This window comes from Pelodiscus sinensis, chromosome 1, assembly GCF_052426305.1.
Source record: "Pelodiscus sinensis isolate ZL-2025 chromosome 1, ASM5242630v1, whole genome shotgun sequence".
Classification (NCBI taxonomy): Eukaryota; Metazoa; Chordata; order Testudines; family Trionychidae; genus Pelodiscus; species Pelodiscus sinensis.
The window spans coordinates 123,484,630-123,502,602 of NC_143052.1; the positions used below are offsets into that span (position 1 = coordinate 123,484,630).

The 17,973-nt window shown below is 46.0% G+C and overlaps 1 protein-coding gene across 3 annotated transcripts in view; it reads right to left on the bottom strand.

Moving 5' to 3' along the window:
* Positions 1-11,011: 11,011 nt before the first annotated feature.
* The window catches only part of SULT4A1 (sulfotransferase family 4A member 1), a 41,738-nt gene continuing 34,776 nt past the window's right edge, over positions 11,012-17,973 (bottom strand). Inside the window, exons 7-8 of one of the 3 annotated variants that reach the window (XR_016347168.1) lie at positions 16,062-16,193; positions 11,013-13,618 (exon numbers count right to left, since the gene is read on the bottom strand). Coding sequence is in view for 2 of the 3 variants with exons in the window: in XM_006127724.5 (XP_006127786.2) it covers positions 13,506-13,618 (113 nt within the window). In the remaining variant the exon portion in view is untranslated. Of the gene's footprint in view, positions 13,619-16,061; positions 16,194-17,973 lie in introns of all 3 variants that reach the window. The other 2 variants (XM_006127724.5, XM_075899579.2) reach the window with 2 other exon arrangements.

Below are 17,973 nucleotides of genomic sequence, written 5' to 3' on the forward strand. Positions count from 1 at the left end.
TCCAGAGATGAAGATTCCACAGCCTCCCTAGGCAATTTATTCCAGTGTTTAACCACCCTGCCAGTTAGGATGTTTTTTCTAATGTCCAGCCTAAACCTCTCTTGCTGCAGTTTAAGCCCATTGCTTCTTGTCCTATCCTTTGAGGCCAAGGAGAACAATTTTTCTCCCTCCTCCTTGTGACACCCTTTTAGATACCTGAAAACCGCTATCATGTCCCCTCTGTCTTCTCCTTTCCAAACTAAACAAGCCCAATTCTTTCAGTCTTCCTTCATAGGTCATGTTCTCTAGACCTTTAATCATTCTTGCTGCTTTTCTCTGGACCTTCTCCAATTTCTCCACATCTTTCTTGAATGTGGTGCCCAGAACTGGACACGATACTCCAATTAAGGCCTGATCAGCACAGAGTAGAGAGGAAGAATGACTTCTCCTGTCTTGCTCATCCTATTAATGCATCCCGGAATCATGTTTGTTCTTTTTTGCAACATTGTCACACCGTTGACTCATATTTAGCTTGTGGTCCACTATGACCCCTACATCCCTTTCTGCAGTACTCCTTCCTAGACAGTCGCTTCCCAATCTGTATGTGTGAAATGGATTGTTCCTTCCTAAGTGGAGTACTTTGCATTTGTCCTTATTAAACTTCATCCTATTTACCTCAGACCATTTCTCCAGTTTGTCCAGATCATTTTGAATTATGACCCTATCCTCCAAAACAGTTGTGACCCCTCCCAGCTTGGTATCATCTGAAAACTTGATAAGCGTACTCTCTGTGCTGATATCTAAATTGTTGATGAAGATATTTAACAGAACCAGTCCCAAAACAGACATCTGCGGAACCTCACTTGTTATGCCTTTCCAGCAGGTTTGTGAACCATTAATAACTACTCTCTGGGAATGGTTATCCAGCCAGTCATGCACCCACCTTATAGTAGCCCCATCTAAGTTGTATTTGCCTAGTTTATTGATAAAATAATCATGCAAGACCATATCAAATGCCTTACTAAAGTCTAGGTATACCACGTCCACTGCTTCTCCCTTATCCACAAGACTCGTTATCTTACCAAAGAAAGCTATCAGATTGGTTTGACAGGATTTGTCCTTTACAAATCCATGCTGGCTCTTACCAGTCACCTCATTGTCTTCCAGGTGTTTGCTGATGAATTCCTTAATTGCTCCATTATCTTTCCTAACACAGAAGTTAGAATCAGGGGGTTGTTCGAGTGCTGGGCGGGGGATGCATGGTGCAGCACAGGGCATGCTGGCAGCACAGGACTAAGAGGGCCATTGTGCATCTGGCAACTGCTGGTTTGCAAATAGTGTCCTCTGACTGGGAGGGGTGGAGAGCAGCCACTTCTGCCATGCCCTTGGGCAGTCCATCATTCCAGGAGCCATTTCCCCCATAAGGGCCCACAAATATGGCTGGTGCCAGGTCCACGAAAGGTTAATCCATCCCTGAGAACTAACAAAAGTATTTAGTTAATTCATTTCGCAATAACACATTTAGAACTTTTGTTGGCCTTTATCTGGGTTTATAAAATTGGATCTTTTCCCCCCATCAACTTGAGCATGTGTGTGTGTTCTAACATGCATCCATGGGTGAGATCCTTAGTAGGGAAAGGTTTGCTTCAAAGGGATTTAATCTAGGTCTGTGCAGCACCAGCTGAACCCTTCTCACACTCAAGCCCAAAGGGTGAAGGTTTGAGTAGCTTTAAATGTTTAGCTGAACTAACTGAAACCTTGCAAGCTTGCAGAATTGGACTGATCTCCTGAAAGTAGGCCCCCACTGATGAGGGGGCAAAATGGGCAGTTACTCCAGGTCCTTTAAGTCATCCCATGCTCCATGTGGCTCTGAGGGCTTCCTGGGATGGCGCGGGCATCATACTGCACCCTCCAGGCAATTCTAAGAGATGGGGGGAGGGCGCAGTGCGGTCCAAGTGGGGCGGAGGTCTGGCTGCTCCCATCCCCACCCCTTCTGCCCAAAGCCCCACCCTTTCTGGGGCACAGAGCTGGGTCCCTACACACCTTGCCCTGGGGCCCATGGAGGCTGCTAGCTCCCCTGCCTGAAAGTCTCTCATGACACTGCTTGTACTTCTCTTTCCAACAGGTAGAACAGCCTTTCATCCTTTTGCAGCTGTAGACCTAATCAGAGCCAGCAACTCATAGATGTGCAGGAATCAAAAATATTTTTTAGAAGTGTGATCTGGGAAAAGTTAATTTCTGCTTCAGTTCAAGTTTTGGGCAGAGGGTGGCCCTTGTTTGTTGTTATACTGTATTATTTAGTATATTTTCATGCATATGTAATGGACAAGTGGATTAGGTCCTATGCAAACATAAATAAAATAAGAGTCTGCCTCTGGAAGAACACTCACACTAAAAGCTTAGCTGGTTCACTCACATGGAGCTCTCATATAGTCTCTCTTGTCCATGGTTATGAGAAAGCAGCTATAAGGCCCATGAGGCCTGGAGTCTTAACACATGGTTATGCCAGCTGGGTTATGATTATCCAAGTGTGAGGATTATGTTCAGACTTGGCAAAGCCACAGTATGTCCCGCAGATGGTGACTGTGGATTCAGACTGTGCGCAGAAAGTGCTTCAATACCGTTTCCATCAGACAAACCTATGGTATGGAGGGGCTGGTGCTAGGGAATTTGCTTAGCTGCCTCCTTAAGTGCATCTGCATTTTGTTGTTGTTGTTGAAGTTTATGAAGATGCTATTAGATACAGCCATTTGATGCCAGGGCTATAGCCACTCTGGTCCTCGTTGGCACAAAGCTTGAGTAGCCCTCTTCTTGCCTATCATTACTGCATTAACATTGCTTCTATACCTTGCATGCTATCATAAATAATTCCTTTCTACAGCAGGGATAGAATCCCATTTTCCGGAATCCATTTCCCTTCTAAAGATAGGTTTTACCCTATTCTGTTCCCTAAAGCACGAGCCTGTCTCTCCCCCTACTCCCTCCACTACCCAAGATCTCATAGACTAGAGGACATCATTCCCTTTGTGTCTATACATGTTGGCCATCTTCCATAAGTGGATCTTGTTTAGATGTTATCCACAGAGCAACTTCTGCCAGTCTCGGGCACCACAAAAAAAGGCTGCTGCATGCCCTCAAGGTCAGCTGACTGGTGAGTTGGGACAGCCAGCTAGAATCCCCACAATAACAAACTCAGTTTAACAACTGAACCCAGATCTGTTTCCACAGGCAGCAGGTACAGAGGCAGCTCTCTTCTTGCTTCTGTGTTGTTGGTATAAACCCTTTCAATGTTCCCCCTAAAGCAGAAAACACATAGCACACTTTCATTAGCGTTACTTCCCGAGACTAGGCCTTTCTCAGCTGTGAGGAGCCGCACACTGCACCTTGTAGGGGTTAGCTGTGGTTGTCTCAAAAAAACCCACACCACTCAGCCAAAATAGCAGCTTTTTACAAAGTGATATAACTCATCCCCAGGCCCTCTCCGATCAATGAAATTCTCCCTCTTGGGGGCCTGGTTTTAACTATTTGTGAGCAAAGTCCAGGGAGCGCAGCTCCAGTGGTACTGCCCTCCATAGAAGGGAGAGGTTTTCAACCAGACTCAGCTCTCTACACCAGCATGCATTTCACCTATCGCTTAAAATCTAACTTTCTCTAGCTAACTCTATATTTTTCCCTACAACAGTGTGTTTTGAGTGAAGTGTGTGGGGAAAAAAAATCTCAGCTCGGTTAAAGAATTTGAGCATATTTCTCTCTGCATTGAGGGAAGGGTGGACTGGGTAACAAATTCATACTCGTCAAGCTTTTGACCAGAGCAGGACACTACAGCTCTGAGGTCCTAAGTTGGGGGGTATTTTGGCTCTTTTGTTGGTTGTCAGAGCATTCATGTACACAGCTAGATGCAGGCCTTACCTGTGGGTGTTAGCGTGAGGGCAAGCTTAGAGAGCTTGTCACAACATCACAGTGTAAAATTAAACCCAGACTGGTAAAGCAGATGGCTCGGCTGTGCCCCAGTTCCAGGTGGCACCCATTATATACCTTTCACTTTTAAGTGTGGTCAGACCTTGCATTGCTAAGGACACAATTCTGCAGGAGCATCATTATGTGGGTCCACCCAGAGCAACTTTCTGCAACCAGCTATGGTACCCTAGGTTCACATGCCTCAGTTCCTCCCTCCCCCCCCCCCCCCCCCCGAAGTAACCCAAAGCCTGTCAGGCTCTCTTAATTCCATAGGAGCCCTTTGTGGGGCTCGCTTATTACAGAAACATTCTACAAGTGTCCAGTATCTGTACATAGTCTATTTGTCAACTCCACACCATAAGTAAGCATTAAAATTGCCAGGCCTCAGCACCCCACATATCACACATTGGCACCTTCTGCCACATGCAGACTTTTTGTCAGTCGTCTTCTGCCAGGATAGCTACCCCAGCCATTTCCACTGGAGTGCAGCACCTTCCTTCCCAGCACAATCCCAGCCTCCCTGTTAGATCTGATCATCCTCACCAGGGAAGCATCTCTCTTCTGCTGGCCCTCCCCTGGTTCTAGTTTGCTGGTGTGGCAATATCCACAGCTAACCCCCTTGACTGTTCCTCTGCCTTCAACCATTTCCAGTCCTGAGCTTAGTTTAGAAATCAGCAGCCAACTCCCCCTCTCCATCCCTCCGCCCTCTCCAGGCCTGGCTTAGGGACACCAGAGAATACATCCCTTTCACTGCTCTTCTGCCTTCCCCCATGAATCACATTCAATTTCCTAGCTCTGGTAAAAGTCAGGCACCTGCCCCCTTCTTTTTCAACTCTCACTCATGCAGATGATTCACCAAAATTCCCTCTCTCATGCTCCCGGATCTTTATAGCCCCAGGTGCTGCCTCCCCTCTTAATTGGCTTAATAAGCACCCTTGTTCTGGCATCGGATCTGCTTCATTTGCAGGGGCCAGGCACATGATGATAGAGATTCTCTCATTCTTAAATGAAACAGTCTGTTTTCACAGACTTCCTCTCCCACCAGCACAGCCAGGTGTCCTCTGCTTATGTGAAGTTAGTTGTGCCTTCTGCTTTGCATCATCTACCCTGCATCAAGTGATCAGTACCAGAAATCTGTGTACATGCGTGCTTTGACCACTAGAGGTCAACAGTCTATGCATTCTACACTAAAGCAACTGAGTGGATGACTGAGTAAGAGAAAGTGCAGTATTACTATTTTTAACAGCTCTGCTCTGCGTCCCCCAGCAATGACTTATATTTCCTGATTTACGAGCACCTTCTTTTCCATTAATGGTCATTGTTGTGTTTTTTTTAAATGCTGATGAGTGTCTTTTTAGCTTTTCTCCTTTCAGTACAGAGGGCAGGGCTGTTATTTAAAGCCATCTCCCAAAATCTTTACATATGGCTCCTAAGGGGAGCTATTTTTAACATTGGTGAGGGAAAAATCTGAGCAGCTGATGATAATAATAATAATGAGATGAGCATATAAATCTTCATAATTATAGTCTGACGTATTGAGCTCCTATAATCTCTGTCGTATTACTAGCTCACAAATGAGGCTGAGGACCATTAGGGTAAGACTGTTTAGTGATGTCTCACTAGCTTCCTTTCTGTCTAATACTTAAAGTACATTGCCTGGCCATTTAAGCCTCTCTCGCCAATGCTAATACACTCCCAGAAAGATGGTGTTTGCACTGCTGGGAGCTCTAGTTTGGCAGGCTGCTGGCAGTTTAAGCACAGTATTGATTAAATCTTCTATGAGCAGGGTTAGATGAGGGTTGGATCCTCAGATATGCTGAAATCACACTCTGCAACGCTGGGGGGGCTTTCTGAGGGATACCTCAACCCCTGCCAGAATGTAAATCTACCTCAGGGTGGCTCCAATTTACATCAGTTTGTCATGCCCCCCTGCGGCAGCTAGGGAGGGACTCTAGAGCCTTTTCTCCCACTAACCATGAATGTCAGGCTCTCTCTTTGAGCCTTCTTGTTTTGAGAATTATACCAGGATGAATCAGAGCCCTCAAGTATAATACCTACTGCATGTCTGCACATCAAAGGACTGGTTCTATAAAATGTTGAGTGCCTGAACATCTCTCAGTTGTGTTCAGCAACTCATAAGACATGGGTCACAAGCAGCGTTCCCTGTAGGCTGAGCACTTGGGCAGCCTCCCAGGTGAGATTCAAGTGCCACCCTGCTGATTAGCAGAGTGCCCAGAGCCAGCAGTATGTGTTTCTTCTGGTGGTGCACATCTGCACATGCCTCAGTGCACTTAAATTTTATTCTGCACATGAATGGAAAAAATTAGAGGGAATATTGGTCACAAGCCCAGTAGCCTCTGTATGGTAACAGACCATTTTTAGTTAGGTTGTGATCAGCAACACGAGCCATCCAGTTCTTCCTCTTGTATTCTGGAACGTCATAACATGGTATCTGAGTTGAGTAACTACAAAACTCTCCCTCAAGGCCTCCATGATGAGCACAGCCCTTTGATATGCTCTTGATGGTGCTGCTGTCCGGCTGCTCGAATACTCTGGCCAGCCGTTCAGCCTCTGCCTCCGCCTCCCACCCCAGCAGAAAGTCTCCTCCTTGCTTTCACAAAGGTTGTGGAGGCCACCCCCACAAAGTGGATGTTGTTACTCACTGAGGTCAGATGGGTGAGGAGACTCCTGAACATCCCCTTTAATTGGCTGACTGCACATTCAATGACCATGCGGCACCTGCTCAGCCTGGCATTATAGGGCTCTTTGCTAGAGTCCAGACTGCCTGTGTAGGGCTTCCTAAGCCGGGGGAGCCAGGAGTAGGTTGTCTCACCTAGGATCACTATGGGCATCATCACCTCCCGAACTCTGATGGTGCAGTGGGGGAAAAGAGTGCAGGTGTGCATCTTTTAGAATAGGCAGGAGCTCCGGAAGATGTGCTACTTTCCTGACCAGCCAACGTTGATGTCAGGCCCTTGTGAGTCACGAGGGCCTGCAGCACCATGGAGAAGTAACCCTTCCTGGTGACGTAGTTTGAGGTCTGGTGGTCAGGGACGTGTGTGCCATCTGTGTCCTCTCCTGCCCCCGCTGTTGGGGAAGCCCATGGTGGCAAAACCATCAACAATGCTGTCCACATTGCACAGAGTGACAACTCTCTGCAGCAGCAACTGGTTGATGGCCTTGGCTACCCGCAGGAACATAAGAACATAATGGCCAGTCTGGGTCAGAACAAAGTTCCATCTAGCCCAGTATCCTGTCTTCCAACAGTGGCCAATGCCAGATGCCTCAGAGGGAGTGAACAGAAACAGGTCATCATCACATGATCCCTCTCCTGTCATCCATTTCCAGCCTCTGACAAACAGAGACTAGGGACACCACTACTACCAATCTTGGCTAATAGCCATTGATGGACCAAGTTTCCATGAAGGAGCATAGCCCCATCTGTGGATTTCCCCACACCGAACTGGCTCCTGACAGAGCAGTAGCTGGCCGGTGTGGTGAGCTTTCAGAGTGCGATGGCCACACGTTTCTTCACAGGGATGGTGGGTCGCATGCGGATATCCTGTTGCCTGGTGGCAGGGGTGAGTCACTCACAGAGCTCCAGATAGGTTGTCCTTCCACATGAGGAAGTTCTGCTGCCACTGCTGGTGATCCCATAGCTACAGGACGATGCGGTCCCACCAGTCTGAACTCATCTGCTGCTGCCAGAAGTGGCATTCCACAGTAACAAGGAGTACCAGTAGCAGGAGTACCAGGACTTGGGTGATCAGGGCCTGCAGTCCATGCTAGGGTTCATCCTGCAGGCCCTGCTCCTCATCCTGCAGGAGCAACATACAGGCAGTCTGGACGTACGGTGCCATGAGGCACAGCACAAAGCCCATGAGCCTAGAACTGCTTTGCAGCAGCTCTGGCTCCACGGTGTGGGTGCTGTGGTGTCTGCAAGGGCAACCAGAGCGCATTGCGTCCCTTTTGTGTCCCACAAGGGGAGAAGTGGTACGTGAGATGCTATAGAGAGGAGCCCCTGTAAGCACACGTCACAGCTTGCCTGACCAAGCAGCCACAGGATGTCTCCATCCTCCTGATACCCTACCCAGGGTGCTTCTGGAGGCTCTAAGTCTGAGGCAGGCTCCAATCAGTGAGGACGTGCTATTTCACAATAAGTCAGAAATCGCTGCTTTCCCCTCCTTCAGTGTCCTACGAACACTCATACATTTTTTACTGTCACTGTCGACAAAAAATTAAGGATTTCATTCTTTTGCTTCTTTAAATCATACTCTGTAGATGACACATACCAATGTGCCCTTTTCAAATTTCTGCTACAATTTCACCTTTTGCTGTATTGATATTGACATATGTTTATGTTTAGCAGCATTACCACCACTGCCGCTGCTTGTTGGTCTCAGAAAACTTCTGGTGGTAGCTTAGAGCAGCAGCGCGCAACCCATGGGTCGCGACCCTTTTAGGCTGGCCACCATTTTGTTTTCCCAGCTCGGTGCCCGATGTACAAGCAGCAGGGGTGGGGGGAGTGGCAGGGGAGAAGACCGGCACTTGAAATTAAAGGGGCCACAACAAAATGTTTGTTTGTTTTATGCTCAACCATAATTTTCCTAGTCCTGGGAGTACAGAACACTAAGCGCTAGGACTGGCAGGACTTTGCCAGGCCTCAGGAAATTTGGCCCCACGCATGATAAGTGGACCTATGGCTAATTAAAATCATGCCACATCATGGGTGTTGCCAGAATCCTGAGTGCTGGATTAGAGAGGTTCAACCTGCACCAACATGTTGTTTCAACATACAAAGGATCACATTTTAAATGATCTGGTGTAATTATCAAGAATATTTCATGTGAATTTTCTAATGTCCCCTCCTTCCTTCTCTCTGTTCTAGTTTTAGTAATTTTTATTATAGTGCATCTCGGGGGAAAATTTCAGAGGGCACCACAAGATCTATGTAATATACCCATTCGGATTAGTAAAAGTGAATCTGTCTCAAACTCTCATGATGAAGCTTTCCATGGGTATGAATAATTAAATATGCATTTGGCTAGAGTGAGACTCACTCTACAGTCCAGTGGTCAGAGTGTCACCTAGGAGGTGGGAAACCCAAGTTCCCGTGGCCCAGCTTAGAACACATACCATAGGGCTAGCAGTTATAAGGGGTTAGGAAATGGTATCTCCAGTTTGCCACCGTTTGATATGGCACGCGTTAGTAAGGTTAAGCTGTTGTCATGGTTATTTTTAGTAAAAGTCACAGACAGACCATGGGCAATAAACAAAAAATTAATGGACGCCTATGACCTGTCTGTGATGGTCACTAAAATAAAGGGGGTGGAGGGGAAAACTGACCACTGGGAGGAGACCAGCAGCACCAGAATCTGCTGCTCACTGTGGTCCAGGGCTCAGGGATTGGCAGCTCAGGGCTCCATGGCCCTGCAGTACCCAGGGGCTGACAATTCTAGCCCCACTATCGACATGGAGTTGAAGCTGAAATACAGGCAGTCCCCGAGTTACGTGGATCTGACTTATGTCGGATCCGCAGTTACGAACGGGGTTTTTCTCGCCCCCGACGGAGCGGCGGGACGCCCAGATGTGCCGCGGTCCCGCCGCCCGCATCCTCCGGGGTGAGAAAATTTGCTCCGTGTCTCCCTGGTCTGCTGGAGGGGGGGGGAGCCCCCCACAGCAGACCAGGGAGACGCTGAGCAAAGCCGCGGAGCACACGGGCAGCAGGACAGCCCAGATGCGCCGCGGCTGTCCAGGGACACTGGGAGCAAAGCCGCAGAGCACGGGGGCAGCGGGACAGCCGCGGGGGGTCTGGGCTGTCCCGCTGCCCCCGTGCTCCGCGGCTTTGCTCCGCATCTTCCTGGTCTGCTGGAGACCAGCAGACCAGGGAAATGGGGAACAAAGCCGTGGAGGACCCAGCGGCGGGACCGCGGTGCGTCTCGGTCCGCCGCCCGCATCTCCCTGGTCTGCTGGGGGGGGGGGGCGCAGCTAGTGCGCCCCCCTCAGCAGGCTAGGCTTTTCTCCAGACATCTGTGGTAGAGCAGCTGGGGCACTGCCGGTTGGTCCCGTAGCGCTGGTCTGGGCGCTACTGGACCACCCGGCAGCACCCCAGCTGCTCTGCCCCAGGCATCCTGATTCAGCCGCTGCTGGTCAGTTTCAGCAGCGGCTGAATCAGGATGCCTGGGGCAGAGCAGCTGGGGTGCTGCTAGGTTGGTCCAGTAGCGCCGAGGAGCGGTGCTACTGGAGCAACCCAGCAGCACCCCAGCTGCTCTGCCCCAGGCGTCCCCAAGTCAGCCGCTGCTGAAACTGACCAGCGCTGACTGCAGGAAGCCCGAGGCAGAGTTGCTCTGCCCCGGGCTTCCTGGAATCAGCCGATGATCAGTTTCAGCAGCAGCTGACTTGGGGACGCCTGAGGTTCTTAAGTTGAATCTGTATGTAAGAACTGGCATCCAGATTCAGCCTGTTGAAACTGATCAGTGGCTGATTCCAGGAAGCCTGGGGCAGAGCAACTCTGCCTCGGGCTTCCTGTAGTCAGCACTGGTCAGTTTCAGCAGCAGCTGAATCTGGATGCCAGTTCCGACTTGCATACAGATTCAACTTAAGAACAAACCTACAGTCCTTATCTTGTACGTAACCCGGGGACTGCCTGTATGGAAGTCTCAGAATCCATGATCTCCATGACAAAAATCTTACCATTAGACACGTGCTGCTCCACTTCTTGCACAAAATGCTTTAAGTGCCTAACTCCAGGAGAGGGTTCATGGCTAAGAATCCCAAATGGTGACAGGTGCCTCTATCCAGCCCCAACTAAGGTGCCTACATCCCTGAGAAGTAGGAATGTTAGCTATCAGACTATAGAATAGTCGACCAATTGCATTAATTCGTAGAAGATAGTCGTGATGATGCAGGCAAGAGTAGGTGTAGCCATGAGTGACCCACCTTATTCCTAGTCTTGGAGGCAAAAATATAACACGCAGGAGCTATTTTGCATGCGTATCTGGACTTGTGATACTTGACAACGTCAAAATGAATAAAAAAGGCGACACTTTTCAGTTTGCAAATATTAAAGAACCAAATGATCAAACCCCCATGCATGAATCATGTCTTTATTAAATAGGCAAGCAAGCACAGAAGTATAGTGTGTAGTGCTTAATAGTCATACAGTACTAAAATATAAAAATAAATAAAATTTCACTGAAAGCAGTTTCACTCACAAATATACCAGGAAAGGTCTGTCAAGCCACATCATGCCACACCACTTGCCAACTGCTGTACTGACAGGTTATTTTCCAACAGAAGCAAAATGTTAAAATCTGCTAGTCCTTCCTCACAGCATTTGGTGAGATGTAATATAGGGCCAGCAAAATGGGCCTCCAGCAGCTGAGAAACTAAAAATACAGGTGTAATTAACTAAAGGATCAAAGGTACAACAATTCGGTAAGATCTCATTATTATGATAGCCTGGGCTAGGTTGTATATGTAAATGCCCAGAGGCAAGTTAAGAAAATAAAAAGACTTAAAAAAGTAAACTCAAATTCTGATTATAATTCAAAGTAAACTCAAATTCAGATTATAATTATAATTCAGATTATTAGTGGCTGACAGTCAATTACAGTGACTGTATAGTGCATAAATACTATCAGTTGTGTAATACTCCCATCTGCTGGAGTATCCTTAAAGTCTCTTCTTCAAGATCTGATATTTCATTCATGTATTTGTACCAGCTTGTATCTCCATCTTCAATTTATGTCAAAGTGCGTCTAAATGTCCTAAAAATATTAAGTTCCCTCAACTCCTATGGTCTCAGTAACACTTGAGGGTGCTCAGAATCCAGCAGAAAGCCCTCGTTACCTAAGAACAGGGGTGGGCAGAAGGGACTCTGTGGGCCGGGTCCGGCCCGCTGAGCAGGAGGATCCAGCCCACAGAGGCCCTGCTGCTTCCCCGCCTGCAGGCCAATTAGGGCCTAGGGGCAGGGTAGCGCGCGAAGCCTCCTCCCGCTCTGCCAGGAGCACGCGGCGCTTTGAAGCATTGCGCACTGCTCGCAAGGAGGGGGCAGAGCGGAGAAGGCTTCACACGCTCCCCCACCCCCAGGCCCTAATTGGTCTGGGGGAGGGGGTGTGCGCAAAGCCTCCTCCCGCCCTGCCAGGAGCAGTTGCGCTTTGAAGCACTGGGTGCCACTCGCAGGTCGGGGGGAAGAGCAGAGGAGGTTTTGTGTGCTCTGCCACCCCCAGCCCTAAGCAGCCTAGGGGCAGAGGAGCGAGGGAAGTCTCCTCCCACACCAGGGACATGGACACCTCGGGGGAACATGGGCTGGGGGCAAAGGCACTCCCTCACCCCCAGACCAATTATTGTCTGGGGTGGCGAACCCAGAAATACCCCTCCTCTTGGCCCCCTCCCCTTCCGCTTGATGCCCTGCCCCTTCCTCTATGGCTCGGGGCCACTTCAAATATTTCCAAAGTGGCACCCGGCAAAAAATTATTGCCCACCCCTGCCTAAGAGGATCATTCTTCAGTGGGTGAAACTCATATCTGTGCAGAAGACCAGCACTTATTACAAAAATGTCCCTTACTCCTTGAGGAAGGAGGTTTACAGGGACGTTGGAATAGTGAGCCCATTATATTTCAAAATAACAGGAGCACTCAAAAGATGCAGAATGGCTATTTTGGGATACCTCCAATATCCGAAATAGCGCTGCAGTATGGACGTAGCCTTAAACCCTATGGTGAGGGCTTGAGTGAGACTTAGGGTACGTCTACACTTGCTCCCTAGTTTGAATTAGGGCTGCATTTGCATTTGTATTTGCATCCTTAGTTCAGACTAGGGAGCAAGTGTAGACGTACCCTTAGTGGTGAACAGTCCCTTGTGAAGGCCAGCCCTCTTCACAGAGATGAATTTCATTCACTATTAACACAATCACCTCTTATCAGACATAAGAGCATGTGTGTGTGTGGAGTGACAATGAGTAAGATTTCATAACAGAGCTTGTCTTGCAAAGCATTCCAGCAAATTGTATTCACTCAGAAATCATACAAATAATGAAAGTGATAACCCCCATAGTTATCCATTGTTAATTTGAGAGAGGATTGTTTTGTCCTTGACATTCCAACTATAAAAATAAATGTGACAGCTAACCCCTGAGATCATTCTAGCATACAGTTTTGCCTGTTACTGATTTCCTTCGGACATACATTTTTATTTGATCTATTGAATGGTATTTAGGTTTCTAGTGAAAAGCATCTATAAAATACATTAAATCAATGTGGGGCTGAAAAAGTGTACATTCTAGTTGCATATATGATACATACCTTATACTTATATAATACATTACATAACAGCTGAATATTCTTGTATTGTCTAGTCAATTCTTGCATGTTGACCTAGGATTAAAATGCTGAAGGATAAACAGCTGTTTAGGATCAAGAACAATAGTGTTTCCTATGGTTTACTTATATTTTGTTTGTTTTTAAGTTGTGTTACACATAATAGCTGCAATATTTTGTCCAGCAGGTAATAAATGAATGCATAAAGCACTTCTAGCTAGTATTTGGATATTGTATTCATGCATTTTTTTATAAATAAAAGTCAAACGTGAGGTCACACTTCCCCATCTTCTGCTTATACACTAAATCAAATTTCTCATTCATTGACACAGTGAAGATGTCTTTCCATAGCCCGACTCGTCCTGAAATACAGAGAAGGAGCATAAGTCAGATTGGTGACATGACAGCACACCAGCTTGTCTAAAATTAGGTGTCTGATCAGATAAGGAACCAACCACCTCCTGTGAACTGACAATCAACCTCTACTTTCACTTACTTCAATGAGAGTTGGGGTGCTCAGACTTTGCAGGAGGTGTGATTCATTCACATAGCCCAATAAATCCCATTGAAGCCCTAAAAAAGTGCCACGTTCCTTGTACTGGCCATCTGCACAGGGGTGAATTTCATCCAACAAACATATATTCCTTGCAGGATTTGGCCCCGCTAGCTTTAAATCATAATAATGGTTACCACATTTGTTTTGAATATCATCACAGTGGAGCCCCAATTTTACGAACTAATTGGAGACTGAGGAGTTCATAACTGAGCCTCTCAAAATTACTCTAGGGCTGGTGCCTACATTGCAGTAGTGAGAGCACAGCCTTGCTCTCTGCTTGTCCTTCAAACCACTACATATGGGATTTCCAGTGTACTGAATGCAGCAAAATATGAAGGGATATTCAATGTTTTTCATCAACACAACTTTTATTATGCGATATTTTATTTCCTGTCAGGAAAAATGGTTCTTCCAAAGGGTAGTTCATATGATTGATGTTCATAAAATAGAGGTTCCACTACATGGTGGATTTCAGCTCTCACTGCAGATGATGGGGGTTTAATTATCCTCTTTTCAATAGAGGAAGCATTTACACGGTTGCTGAAACGTCATCACTCGTTAGTGGAAAGACACACGCAGAAGACAATAAAATAACACTGACGATAATTAAATGCCTTTATTTTATGTTCAGTAGATGTATAAAATTGCCTCATTGTACAAATATAATGAGGCAGTTTTTCAAAGATGAGTGAGTACCTAAATGATGCCTACAAAACTGTGCATTCAGGCACTCAATTTGCACCTAAAATGTGAATTGTGTATACACACTGAGTGCATACACATTTTCTGTGGGTATAATTTAGCTATTCATGTTTGAAAACTTTGCTCCTCATACAAAATATTTTTACTTTCCTACTGAATCCAACTAATGAAATGACCTGAAAACAACATCAAAACTGCTAATATAACATTCTGAGCCTGATTCACCACTGCATCATTCTGGTTTTATGCCACTTGAACTCAGTCAAAATCAACTGGAGCAACACAGTGTTGAATTAGGCTCATATACATTTCATTTACTGTGTTGGGCCTTAGTTGGCCTGATTCTACTCTCACTTTCAGGCTACGTCTAGACTGGCAAGATTTAGCGCAAATACTCTAAACGCACGAGTTTTTGCATTACAGTGTTTGAGTAAGAGAGCGTCTATACTGGCATGTGTCTTTGCGCAAAAGATTTGCTTTTGCACAAAAGCATTCGTGCTAGTGTAGACGCTCTCTTTCGCAAGAAAGCTCCGATGGCCATTTTAGCCATCGAGCTTTACTTGCGCAAGAAATTGATGTTACCTGTCTACACTGGCCACTTGCGCAAGAGGACTTATCCCTGAGCGGGAGCGTCAGAGTATTTGCGCAAGTATCTAGCATTGATTTCATACAGTAGAACGTCAATGTTCTTGTGCAAATACTCGTGGCCAGTGTAGACAGGCAGCAAGATGTAGACAGGTACTAAATCTTGCCAGTGTAGACGCAGCCTGAGTTTAAGTGAAAACTAGCCCTATTAAAATCAAGGCTGTTACACTGCTGTGTAGAGTCAGGACTGTGAACTTAATCAGATTAATAAGACCAAAAGTTACACACAGGAGTCTTAATAATGCATTTGATGGATGTGGGAAACTCCTGGTTAATTTACTGAAAGTTGCTCATATGCAGTAACTACATAATTGGGTTCAAGGACATAATTATACATGAGCTCTGTCAAAAAGTTTGCAACGATTGTCCCACCAACTGCACAGTGACTTGAAGTTAAATTAGTTATTATACATGACAACTGTGATTCTGTGAAATAATCATTTTCCTAATATCCCTAAAGATATAATTCACTACAAGAGGGTTTTTTCCCCAGTCTCCCAAAGATTAAGGCTTTGAAATTGACTGAAAACACTTAATCTGACACCTTTTGACAAATAAATGCTGCTACTAGCTTTCCTGTGTCAAATGGATCAGTTAATACTATTAATAAAAACATTATTGCAATCATAAAAGTCAGGTATTGATTTCAGTTGGCTCTAGCAATACTTATGGGACAAATACAGTACACTGTGCAACATAAAATCATACATTATCCTTTAGGTAATAAAAAAGATTTCTTTCTTTCTCTCAAATAGAAAAGCAAAGAACCTTGTTATTCCCAAATCTCTCTAATGATAACATAGGGACAAATACAAGTTTTATATATGGAATTACTATAATATATTTTTCTAGCATCTATTTCTCAACCATATAGATTGATAGGTTGTCAAAAAGTCACCCACCTGGTTTATCATTTGAATCATGCAACTGTGTAATTTATGATGTGATATGAAGCAAACTTAAGTAATATAGCTAATCAAAATGCTCTGCTTTCATAGCAGCTCAGGGTTTTCTTCAGAGTAAAGATGAATGTGCTAAAAGAAAAAAAAAGTAAAGAACCAAAATAAAGCAAAATAATAAAGTAAATGTAGTTGATAAATTAAAAATATTTGGAACAAATTACAGAAAGTTATGGTGTTATTGCTATCATTCTGTACCACATAAATGAACAAGGAAGGACAAAACTGCCATTAATGAAGTTGAACTTTAGAGGAACAAAACATTGCAATAATAGCCAAAGACAGCAAACAAAATGATTTCAAAATAAGGAATTTTAATAAAAAGCAGACAGCAAATAAATGACCAGGTATTTAGCTGACTACTGTAGCTCCCTTCTCCACTACAAAATAAGAGTGTACAAACATACCTAGCACAAAAGGATACTGATCCCTGCCTGGAGCATCTAGACTCTAATGTAGAACAATATATGATAATATCAACAGGAATGGGGGTACAAAGAAAAGACCATCACCTGTACTTCTGGATGCCAGAAACACAGGTTGGTTTACAAAAAAGCTGCTTTGCACTGTGGCCTCCAGTTGAGAGCAGGCAGGCTGCCATGTGCCAAGGCCTGCTCTCTTTCCCCAGTTTCTGTTAAAAAAGCCAGCAAAACTTCTTTCCATAAGAACCAATCAGGGAGTGAGGAAGCAGCAGTACCAATGCCATGGCCTCATCCTTTGCCCTTGCTGACTGGACTTGATGACCTCCTGAGGACTCTTCCAGCTCTATGATTCTGAGATACAGCTGGGGATTACTGCTGCCTTTGTCTCTCTCTTCCCCAATCCTGGGAAAATTGAACAGCCAAGCCAAACACTTAAATTCACAGTCCTATTGTACTGAAAGCCAGCACAGGAACTAGCACAGGACCTGATGGTGTCTGCTCTGATTTCCCTCCAGGAGAGAGGTCATAGTGGTAAATCCCAAGCATTCCTTTGAGGAGCAGAGCTTAGACCACACCCTTCCTTTTGCCATTTCCAAATGGCTAGTTTAGGTGGCTCCTCACAATATGCTGGCTTTTGGACTCTCATTCTTAGGCTCCTGACTGTCCCTATGTGCTGTAGGGGAGCCTGGGTCATGGCTGAGGATTGCATTAGGTGTCAGGGAGACTAAAAGTAAGGCATTGGAATGCTGAGCTGAAATCTCTTTTGTGGCTCTAGCCCAGTGTATTTTTATTGAGCTATCTCATCATGAGAGACAGAATCTGGAGGTGCGGGGTGTGCTAGTCCTTTACTTCAACCTGCTAATTATATGGAGATATAACTCTCTCATAGAACTGGAAGGGACTTTGAGAGGTCATCAAGTCCAGTCCCCTACCCTCACAGCAGGACCAAGTACCATCTCTGACAGATTTGCCCAAGATCCCTAAATGGCCCCCTCATGCAAAACAATGAATCGGGCTTGTCTTCATTAGAATTTTACCTCAGTTATCTTGAGTGAAGAATGCCCTTTCTTCCCCAGTGAACACAGTCTATGACAAGGGTGGGCAATAATTTTTGAAGGGGGGGAGGCACTCAATTTTGGAAGTGGTCCTGGGCCACCCCTGAAGGGGTTGGGCCTCAGGCAGAAGGGGTGGAGCCTTAGGTGGTAAGGGGTTGTTCCCTTTACGTGTGGCCCATCCCTGGCAGGGAGAGGAGACTTTGCGTGTTCCCTCGCCTCCAAACCTTGACTGGCCTGGGGATGGGAGCCTGGGGAGAGATTGGCTTGGGGGTGTTTTGAACAGCTAGAAGTTCACTCTAAATTCCACGCATCACTGGCAGCAGGAGGAAACTTTGTGTGTTCCCCCATCCCCAGGTCTTGATTGGCCTGGGAGTGGAG